Here is a 12,050-nt window from a genome sequence, read left to right as displayed (position 1 = left end):
TAAAACTTTACAACGTTAATTCAAATTGAAAAAGTGCACAAGGCACCTGAAACCAAATTTGCATTATATAAGCTATAAATAAGACATAAATTCTTAATAATTAAATATAATTAAAACTAAAATATAAAGGCGTGTTTGCAGAACAGTACTTCATCACGGAACACACTGCCTGCAAACACACGGGAGCCTTTCTGTTGTTAGTGGTTAGTGGAATTTTACCAAAATTATTAACAGTGCCCCGAGGCCCCTGAATGAAAAGACAAGAAAAAAACTTACAGTTACTGTTAATAAAAGTGACAATATTAAATATTCCGAATCAGAAAGAAAAAAATTCAAGTGGTGAAATTAATTATCGCTAATCGCTAATGACGTATCGCTAATTTTAAAACTGCAATCAATTTTCTTCTCCCAGCAATCTTTTTTTGTTTCTTTTTTCTTTTTTTTAAATTGACATTTCAGTCGAAATGTTCAAGTTTCAAAACACTATAGATAAGAGCCAGATTGCACAAATCGTGAGACAAATTTCTAAGGAAGTTAGGGCACATCGTCGGGATTAAAATTGCATGAGAATCCATGAGCAGATATTTCGTCATATGCTGCTATATGAACTCTTTAGTCCTATACTTCAGAACAGGTCATAATAGGTAGGAGACCCTATCTACAAGTTTAATATCGTTATACATAGCAAAAGGTATATATATGTTTAGACAAACTTCTAGATGAGTTAGGGTACATCACTAGGATTAAAATTGCATAAAAACCCGTGACCAGAAATATCGTCACACGCAGATATATGAACTGTTTATTCATGCGCTTCTGAACAGGCTAAAAGCCCCTAGCCATGTACGACGACGTTTCCGGACATGGGTTCATATGCGGTTAACACCTGATGATGTTCCCTAACTCTTCTAGAAGTTTATCACAGCATTTACATGATTTTTTTATATATAACGTTCTTAAACTTGTACATTTCGACAAAGAGTATACTGAAAATGTCATTTTAAAATTTTTTGTAGCTTTAGAAGCAAAACTGATTTCAGGTTTGAAATCTCCACTCTTGAATCAGGCAAGATCAAGTATTTGCATAAATGCGACAAAATATGTGCTCCCTAGTGTATCTATCAAATACCAGTTCGATAAAAAAAAATGTTTTGGATAACTATCGTGGAGGGAGATGTTTTACTGTTTACTGCGGAGGGTAAGGGGTTAACTGATGCAGTAACAAAACTTACCGTGTTCTATTCCATGCCCTGCTCTTCTGATGAAATTCCCGTTTTTTCAGAACATGAGGACAGCTTTCCTCAATCTTAAAAGGAAATGCATTCATTTATAAATCAGTAGTAGGACTTGGGGAAATTACATCTTTGGTTTTCTAGGCATTAAGCTAAATATTTTTTTCCTTGTCGTGCTTTGAAAATGCAAAATTTTTTTACATCTTCTCTTGAAATGAACTATGGAAAATTTACATATTTAAATTTAGGATCCTTGATTTAATAATCTAACAAAAATGTTGAAAAGAAGATGTCTGGAAAAAATAAATAATTCAAAGAGCACGCGGAGAAATCAGCAAAAAACAAGCTAGTGCAGTTGATCGAACCATGGGGAATAATGGTCCAACACCAAGGTAGTAACTAGAGTTTCTAATAACCAACTTTGGTTAGAGAGTTACGGCTATTATTATATTATTATTTAAAATTGTCTGAAACAGTAGTGTTACGAAAGGGAAAGGTTATGAATGATTCTCACACTTGGCTAATAATAATTATAGACTTATTATGATATTAATGTTACAGACTTGGCTTATAGTGATATAAATGTTAAAGAAGGATATATCGTCAACTAAAACTTTCTGGTGAGATTTAAGCTAATTAGAGAATTTAAATTTCAATTGAAGTTCCCTGCTGGATTACAGTTTTAATTATAATCATTTCTCGAATGCTATATGTTGAATTTATCGCGAAATTATTGCTAAATAAAATTTGATACTTTATGATTTATTATAATGCTTGCATTATAAAGTTACCTCCGTGCTTAAGGACACTGAAAATTTCAATTTACAATCAGAATTTATAATAATATTATCGAAAAGTTAATTGATCACAGGCTAAAATTTCAGCCATTTTCCAAAAACTTTAGTGTTTAAACTTTAAACTAGATCTCTGAGTTTTATGTAAAATTAAATAATTATTATTTCCTGAGTAATTTGCTAAACGCAGAATTTATCACCATATTATTACTATAAGAAATTAACAGTCAATTGAAATTTCGACTTCTGTCCGATTAGTTAAAGTGCTTTTACACTATAAATGTAGTATTGATACTGGATGACATCTATAGGCATAATTTACATAATCGAATAAAATTTTTAGCCAACATTTTTTTTGAACATTTTCCGATTAGCAAGGGTGCTCAATTTGCATCTGAAGCATTGTATCTTTATAAATTTATATAAACACGCAAGGAGTAATATTTCTTAATTGCTCAAATTAAATTAGTATTATTGAAATGTATTTAATTTTTTAAGTTAAAAATATAGTTCATACAAAAAATTATCTGCAGAAATCACAATAAATTGTAATTATTTACCAGTTTGTATTGTATCCAGTAAAAATGCTTCGATAAAAGTAAAAATTGTATTTGCAATTTAATCGGTAATGATTAAAAAATTTTTTTTATTCAACTCTAAACAGTATGTAGTAAAAATCTTAAAACTTTTATTTTTAAAATTGTTTTTAAAGGAATTTATCAGAATTTCTGAAGACAGAAAAAATTTGCTATTTTCCATTTAATCAGCAAAAAAGACGAATGTATGCATATTACTTTTTTGTTATAATATATATAAAAAATCTTTATTTTTATGTTATTACAATTTGCATTATTTTTAGTGATTTTTCTTTATTTTTACTAAAGTATATAGTGATAGAAAGATAATTTTTTTCAATTAAACTGCTATTTCATAATATCTGCATATTTTAATACATATATTAACTTCGCAGTTCCAATACTGTAGATATTTATTTAAAAAAGAATTAATAAGTAAAAAATTAAACAAAGCTTCGCAAATTTAAGGAAAATTGGCGTATTATCGCCATTTGGCGAGAATCTCCTATTGGTGGCAAGCCTGTTGCTTACCCTCAGCATTCATGTGTTTCAGAGACGGCGAGAGATTTTTTTGTCTTGCTAATATTTAAATTGCAGGATTAGCAGATAACCATATGCTTAGTAATTTCATTCCTTCATTTAATTATGGCCATTATTTTTTCAATGCCTTTTAATAAGTTAAATTTAATTTCCAGTTATTAAACTGTAGATTTTTTTCCCCAGTTCTTGGCACGTGTCAACGTTGCACATATGTATTTTAACAGTTGATCCAGAATATCTCAAGTGATCTTCAAAAATATGCTACGTCCAGCTTAAAAATTGGTTAAATTATTTTTTTTTTGTGATTATGCTAGAAATATCTTCTTATTTTTTATATGAAAAATAAGTAAAATTTTCAAAGGCTTAGAAAAGTTAAGGTAATTAAAGCAATAATCAATAGATGTGACTGAGATGCAACATACCAAATGTACAAAATACTCCAGAAATTATTATTTTTTCTTTTTACTCTAGCTTAGTAAAAAATGGTTAAACGTCTTTCTGAATTTTCAAAATTTTAATTCTTATATTTAACACTGAGTGTAGTGCATGAAATTTAAAAAAAACCTCTACAAATGTTTAAGAGATTCGGCACAAGTTTTGCTTAAGGCAAAAAAAAACCTTTATTAAAGATGCAGTTTTTGTGAAAGTAAATTATCTACAAAAAACCTACAGCCTTCATGAAGGATGAAAACTTTGATCAAAACTACAGTTTTAATGCTGGCACTCTCAACCTTAAACCTAAGTTGCAGCTCTGGTAAAAGGTTTTGTACAGAATTTTTTACTTTACAGAATTTTTTTCAGAATTTCAGAATTTTTGCGGGGCGTATCCATTAGGACTATGCGGCGAAATTTGGCTGTAATGGAATATGACAGCCGAAGACCAAGTCGAGTGACTATACAAATAGCACGACATCACGTCCAGCGTCTTTTCTAGGCTAGTGACCATATTGGTTGGACCCTAGGAGACTGGAAAGGAGCAATTTGGTCTTATGAGTCACAATTCCCTTTGGTCAAAGAAGATGGGAACGTTCGAGTGTGGCCCAAACCCCACGAAGCCATGAACCCAAGTTGTCAACAAGACACTGTGTAAGCCGGTAGTTGAGTCATAACGGTGTGTACATGAACTGCTTTTTCATGGCATGGACTGGGTCCTATGGTCCAGTTGCACCGATTGACTGGAAAAGGTTATGTTGGAGATCACTTACAGCCAGTTTCGGGCTTCATGTACCGAAACAAACATGAAATTTATAAGTATTCCAATATCACCAGCCTTTAATTGTTCGCGATTGGTTTGAAAAACTTTCTGGACAATTCCAGTGAATGTTTTGGCCACCTAGATCAACCAATTTGAATCCCATCGAACTTTCATGGTATATAATCCGGAGATCAGTTCTTGCAGAAAATCCTGCACTCGCAACACTTTCGCAATTATGGACATTTATTGAAGCTGCATGACTGAATATTCCTGCTGGAGACTTCCAACTACTTGTTGATTCTCGAGTCGAGTTGCTTCACTTTATATAGCTGGAGGAGGTCCGATACAATATTACTAAGCTTCCTATGACTTTTGTTCCCTCGGTGTATAGCATAATACATTTTATATTTTATCTTCAAAGATTTATCTTCATTTTGGTAATTTAAGATCGTAGCATATATAGTAAATAGCCTGCATATAAAATAAAATTAGAATTCACTAGTTTCAGTAACTCTAAATATAATATGTTTAGAATTTTTGACATATTATAAAAGCTCCTAATATTTTTTCTGGAAATTAGCTTTGAAATGATTTTACAGTAGAGCAAAATGTCTTGAAACTGTTTTTTAAAAAAATAATTTAATACAATATTCATGCTTATTTTATTAAAAATCTTGCTACCCAATCCGGATTTTTATTTTTAATTGAAACTCAAAACAACGAGTTGTACTTTTCTATTTAATAAGGCCTAAATAATTTAAACTGGAAAAATTTCAAGTTTGTGATCATGCAAATAATGAGTGAAAGTAAGGAAATGTATATACACACTGAGAAAAACAATCGAACAAGAACAATGGAACAATTGTTATTAGTAATTTTTTAAACTTTTTATTTTGCAAATTATATATTTTTTCTGGAATAGCAAACTCAGTTCATTATCTCTAAATTTACCGTCTTTTGTGATATGGTCAACGTGGAGTCTCCACAATTGTCTACGTTAACCGCATGATGTAGTTGTCCACCATGGTTTTATTATTCACAACCGTTCCTAAAAATCATATATAATTGATACTAACAATACCTCAAATGCAAATTGTGTTCCACATATAAATTCTAAGTATATAATTTCTCCTACTTCCCATTAATTTTCTTTTATCGTATCAGCGATTTTCCTATACTAGTTTATGCAACGTATTTGTTTATCCAGATATGTTTTTAGGATATGTAATGATTAGCCACGCTTCCCCTGATTGGTCGCTGTTTCTGGAGCCCAGCTACCATGGATCTCAATTAATGTTCAATTTTCTACAATAGTTACACAATGTCTGTTTCTCGAAATAATTGTAAAGTAATAAATAAACAATAAATTAAGGATCCTGGAGGGAGATGCGGCCAGACGTTGGGCCTAGCTCTGGTGGTTGGGACTCATCGTGGAAGGTGTGGTATGTAGCCGATGTATCTGCTTGTTTTCTTGCCCACAGTATTTTTCTGATAGATGGCCACCTGCAAGGAAATAGGTGCAGAGATGTGTCCAGCGTCCATGTCCCTCATGGCTTACTACCAAAATCCACTTCGCATTGGGTGTTTAAAGATTTCTAACAGCAACGTAATCTCCAGTTTTGAAATATCGATCTTTGAATTTAAAATCTCCTCCTCAATTCTTTTTTCGGGATCTCGACTAAAATCAGGTATGAGAAAATCAATTCTAGATCGAATCTCTCGTTTTATTTGTCCTCTCGTGACAGGACGTTTTAGAAAAATTACACATACGACCGGGGTAACTTCGCCCACAAAAATTGAGTTTAAAATGAGCTCATTGACATATGAGGCAAGAAACTTATAAATTATATTCTTGTTGAGGGGGAGCTAACGAAAGAAAAAATATATTTGAGGTCATATAAAAAAGATTTTTTATATGTTATTCTTCTAAATCATAATTACATTAGATACCCATTAAATTTTTAGATTCTCGTAATAAAATGTTTGTTTTCTACTATCAGAGAAAAACAATTAAAGAAACGAAAAAAATGTATGGTTGCACTAAATGGGACTAAATATATGAGAAGAAATATTTAAAAATACAAAAGCAAATTTTCTTTATCGTTTAATTAGAGATAAAGCTTTGAAAGCAAAATTTTGCGGAGAAATATTTGATTCATTTACGTTTTGAGGAAAAGTAAACGGCTTTTTGTCACTAGATTTCAGATCAAAAAAAATTAAATTTTTGTCAGGTAATATTTTGAAGATGCTTCTCTCTATAAAAGATTGAAGATTTTTCTTTAAAGATTGAAGATATTTTTCTGAGATATGGACTCTCAATGCTTGTATCTATAACACATACTAGTCCTTTTGCATTGTTCGACAGTTAATGAGAGGTGATCAAAGTAAAACCATCAAGCAGTATTATTGCTCAGGTAAAACAAAAAATGCGCGAAAATGAAGGTATGAAAGCAAGACAATCATATGCCTCCAATAGTTATTAAATTTCCCACAAATAAAAATTTTCTAAGAAATTAACAGTTATATACTCACAAGTCAAAGTTGTTCAGGTGCACAAGTTGTTAGCTTAACAAACTCTTCTCAACGTAATTATTTTGTGTGCGGATAAACTATCAATAAATTAAACACCTCAGCAACATCCCTATATTTTGACAACGTTGATTTCTTACAAACAACTCAAAACCAGATGATTAACTACTTTATGCCAAGCAAGCCTTTTTTCAAGAATGGCTAATCCCAGTTCAATTATGTTATTAAGTTCAATTATGTTCATAAGTTATTATGATTATTTTTATCTTGAAATTCAAAAGAGTCATTATTACGTGCCCAGTCTTAATACTAGGTTCATATAGATTATTTTGGTGCTAAACTTAATTTTGCAGCATTTGGCAAAATTGGCCATATGTTGAAATGATCATGTTCGAGAGAAATGTTTGTTTTGCTATTGTTTTAACCTAAATTTTTTTTCTCCTGTTTATGCAGGTTATTCACATGATGTTTATTGTTGTTACCTTATTTGGTGTATGTTGGTTACCCCTTCAACTTTACAACGCATTTCAAGAAATTCTGCCTGAAATAAACAGGTACGTGATTTCATGATTGGCTTATTTGATTTACCCTTTTTCATGAATGTAAAATTTTTGAATTTTTTCTTTTTTATAAATTACTGATTACCTTTTTCTCATAAATTCTTTCCATTTTTAATAAATTGCCATTTTATGAGTCACTATCATTAACTAAAATACTTTAATTATTCCCTTTATTAAAATTATACCGTTGGTATTTAAAACCTTATATTTCATCTTCAACTTGTAAATAAGCTACATTAGACAAACGAGCCTTCAAAAGGTACGATCTATATTTTATATACCTTCTCTTTCAAAGACTGTGAACCAAGTTAAACATTTAATCTATGCATAACTAATGAACAATTTTTTTTGAAATTGTACACTGGAATGTATGCACAGCGAAAAACTATTTTGAAAATCAATGTAATAGAATTTGTAGGAGCTAAAAAAATTACAATATTTTGTATTCTGATAAGAAAATAAAATTGTTTTCTCACCAATTTTCGAAACCATAATACTGTCGAAAAAAGGAAATATAGCAACAACCTTGCAGATATTTAGAGTTTGATCTGATATGCAATTGGGAGCATTGTTTGTAGTTCTTCCAAGTAAATAGCGCCCTCTGTTGATGAACTTTGTAACTTGCTTTGAAATATGAGCAAAATGAATCCTGTATCCTAGGCAGAACTAGGCATATATGTCTTTTTTCTATTTGTCGAACAGATTTTCAAAATCACCGGACTATTTCAGTGTACTTGCTGATTAATTTAAATTTAAAATCTTTCTGATTGCCCATTTTGAATAGAAAAAGGACGTAAAGAGATAATAAAGAGTGATTAATTTCATGAAAGATTTTATACAACTAGTTACTTTAAAGCTTTTTAACGTACACGCTGGAAAATTACAAATGAAATGCTTTTGTCAATACTTGGTTTGTTGATTAGAAACCCTTGATATAAACTCATTCCATTGTGGTACATTCTTGGAATAAATTGGGACTCAGAGCAGAATGAGATGATCTGAGGAAGAAAAAAGTTATTTCTAATATTTTTGTGTTAGTTGAGATTTCTCATGTGAAGATCTGATTTCAGACTTAATTATTCAACATAAATTTATTTTGTTAATTGTATGAATTATAAAAGTCTCATGCAGTGGAAGTATTAAGTGCCAATTAGTGAGTGTTTTCGGAATGTTTCAAGTGCACTTGGTAAGAAACATTTGGAAAGTTGCCATCAAAATCCTTTTTTTAGCTAAAATTTAAAGCGCAATGAGTGCAAATGCTATGACACGAACATGTTACAGAATAGAGGGAAATGCTTATGAGTTCTTTTCAATTGAAAGTTGACAACATGAAAAAGGCACCGTATTTCTTTATTTATTTACTATCTACAAAGGATAAATCTTTATTTGCTTTGATTAACGTATGAACCTTAGAGCTAATTTCATCCAATTTACTAAAATTACACTTTTCTTTCTCCCAATTCACTTATTTCTTACAATTTCTGCTTTTTTTTATGTGGTATTGGCTTCTCTACATTGACTATTTTCTTTCCAGGTACCGATACATCAATCTAATATGGTTTGGCTGTCACTGGCTAGCAATGAGTAACTCCTGTTACAATCCTTTTATTTATGCGATATACAATGTAAGTAATATGTATAATGCTGAATGTTGACATATATGTCTTCTATTTACATATACTTCCAAATGGCAATAACTATGGTCTCAAAATACGTCTAGTCATAGTTATGAAACATAGATCCATTTGATGAAATAATTTACAATTTTAACTAAATATTAAATTAAAAGCTTTTATACTTCGTAAATAGTATGGAATACGAGAAAAATCTCATTTACGAAGTTGAGGATTTCTTTTAAAGTTTGTTCAACAAAAGACGAACGAACCGTTCAAAAAGAAGTAGGTTATATATTAAATTCAAAATATTTACTATGATTGGTCATTTATTTGTTTCAGTGGGTAATCAAAAAACCAATACCTTTGCTGTAAAAAATTTTAGTTTGTCTATATTTCGAATCACATATCTAAAGTTATAACTTCTTTCAACCCCTTCAAGGACATGATATATACGTTATATTCTTCCTTCAAAGACATTGTGGGAAGAGTAGAAGTTACAGACAATGTCAACCTTCATCTATGAAAATGTACCCCAACATAGAGTCGAGTTAACATGTCTTATATACAAGAGAATTGTAGTTGCAATTTTGTAGTGGTAGATGCCCCCTACAGTACTCCTCCACCAGAATTATATCCGTGATAGAATTCGATGAACGGATACCACTAGTTGATTCACTGCTGTTTGTGAGAAGCCAGGAGAGCTGCATTTAGATCACCGTACTTTTTGAATGCTGAATGTGAGAGGTGTATTAATTTTACGGTTGTAGTCGCTCCTGTGTTGCGGTTAGCAGTCGAGTGCATGCAAGCCGACGTTGTGTGTGATCGTGACGAGACTGAGTAGCAGCAGCGAGAGGAGGTGGATAAGTAGCAAGTCAACTGTTCCATGTGGACCATCCATCGAAGTAGGCGTTACTGTATAGGTAGGCGTGTTTAGATCGAAGTGGGCGTGTCTGCCAGCGTAGGCGTGTACATATCGAAGTGGGCGTTGCTGCCAAGGTAGGTGCGTTCACATCACGTCCGGAGGTCATTAATGTGGGGAGAGTAGATATCGACAATGTCAACTTTCAACTATGAAAAGGTACCCCAACATAGAATCGAGTTAACATGTCTTATATACTAGTGAATTGTAGTTGTAATTTTGTAGTGGTAAATACCCTACAACATAATATATGAAACGAGCCTTTTTGACTCTAGCGGTCTAAAACCATACGGGCGTGACATCAATACGGTACTCTCACATTACATCTTCTACTGGTATCAATACGTACTCTTTAGTACGTATAAACTCGGAGTGTGAGGACCTGAGAAAGCAGTTCTTTCACGGAAGCGGTTGCTTTTAATGTGAACAAACTAAGAGAAAAATGCATAGATGAATTTTGAATCTTAAAGAAGAAATAAAAATCACGCGATAAATGCAGAGATGTGTTTCATACTTTTCCAGCTTATAATTTATTGACCCTATAGATTAAGATATTTTTATCAAGGTATGCTAGCTTATTTTTTGTCCCTATAAATCACATAGGGAATGTTTGATGTGTTTAATCATTTAATAATACGCCGATCAGTTTTCAGCATTCTGTAAAACACCAGATTTTTTTTGTCGTATGCCTGTTTAGGCAGTGGGAGTGCGATTGTTCCTGTTTTTTAGTGGCGCCATCTATGGACAGGAATTCGACTTCCGCCACTCCGTTCACACAACCACAACCCGTTTATAGCGCTGGTCATATTCACACACAAAGGAAAAAGGACATAGAACACACAGAGAGAGAGAAAGAAACATCCATGCATTGCCCGGGATTCGAACCCAGGACCTTTCTGATGCATGGACAGTTCCCTGCCCCCTACACAGGCCGGTCGGTAAAACACCAGATATCAAACTTAACAGAGACATAGAGAACCATAAATGGATTTTTATAATGTTCTCATTCATTTATTAGTAATGTCCTTTGCAAAGTTTCATAATATGTAATTTTAGTATTTAATACATCTTTAAGGGAGTACTTATCAATTTCTAAAGAAGTTTTTTTTATGAAGTAATTAGAGTATTTATCACGTTTTAATCTGTGTTTTTGTTCTATTTGGAATCTTTATCATATTCTGATTGGAAAATTTTTCATGCTCTAATCCTACGTAAATAAATACGGTATTTCTTTCAGGAAAAGTTTAACTCTGAATTCCGAAGCAGATTTGGTTGTTGCATGAAAGTGTTTCGTGTATCTCAACCAAATAATGTAAGCTCCATCGTGGACACATCATCGTCCAGATATACATAATAAGAGCTTATATGGAAATAATCTTGTTCAATGAATCCTTCAAATCCTTCTTCCATCCAAACTGGACTTTTAATTATATATTTGATGTTCTTTACTGTTGTTAAAATATGTATTGATGTGTTAATGTTTAAAGCAATGCATGATTTGCATGTTAAAGAAATTAAAGAAAAAAACATTCTGACTTGATTCTTGATGATTTTTACCAATCTAGGGTTACAACTCATTAAATTTTCAACTTGGATACATGTAGTTGGTTTTCACGCAGTCCAATTGTGTTTGTTGTTGTTGACGTATGCATGTTTAGGCAGAGGAGGTGCGATTGTTCTTATTTTCCAGTGGCGCCATCTATGGCCAAGAATACGACTTCTGCCACACCATACGTCGTACCCGTTCATAGGGTGGACCTATTCATTCATTCACAGATCGTAATTTTGATCTGAATCAGACAGCGATCGATCTCCAAACCAGTACCCCCAGAGGTATTGATTTGTTATTGGAACATGGAGGACTTTTGCGACTCGACAGATTTAACGTGCATCAGTTACTTTACTACAAGGGGAGTCTTTGGTCGGCAGGGCTTGAATCCACGAACTCTCTGACATGGGCCCAGCGCCCTACCGACCAGGCTATCCCGGCCCCACGAATTGAAACCTCACGAATTGTCCAATTAAAACCTCAAAATGTGGGGTAGAATCAATCTTTTTCTTTTTAAATTCCAGAAAAACCCCAAAGGATT

General features: G+C 32.4%; 1 protein-coding gene across 3 annotated transcripts in view; it reads left to right on the top strand.

The window, feature by feature from the left end:
* Nucleotides 1-11,500, top strand: part of LOC107437254 (neuromedin-K receptor) — a 112,133-nt gene extending 100,633 nt beyond the window's left edge. For all 3 annotated transcript variants that reach the window (XM_087165641.1, XM_087165642.1, XM_043051851.3), the window contains 3 exons: nucleotides 7,319-7,419; nucleotides 8,960-9,050; nucleotides 11,198-11,500. In XM_087165641.1, the coding sequence (XP_087021767.1) occupies nucleotides 7,319-7,419; nucleotides 8,960-9,050; nucleotides 11,198-11,314 (309 nt within the window). In that variant the 3' untranslated portion in view covers nucleotides 11,315-11,500. The remainder of the gene's footprint in view (nucleotides 1-7,318; nucleotides 7,420-8,959; nucleotides 9,051-11,197) is intronic.
* The last annotated feature ends 550 nt before the right edge of the window (nucleotides 11,501-12,050 follow it).

The sequence above is a fragment of the Parasteatoda tepidariorum genome, chromosome 6, assembly GCF_982258835.1.
Source record: "Parasteatoda tepidariorum strain Cologne lab strain chromosome 6, Ptep-v5.0, whole genome shotgun sequence".
Lineage (NCBI taxonomy): Eukaryota > Metazoa > Arthropoda > Arachnida > Araneae > Theridiidae > Parasteatoda > Parasteatoda tepidariorum.
This window is presented reverse-complemented; position numbering and strand designations above follow the sequence as displayed.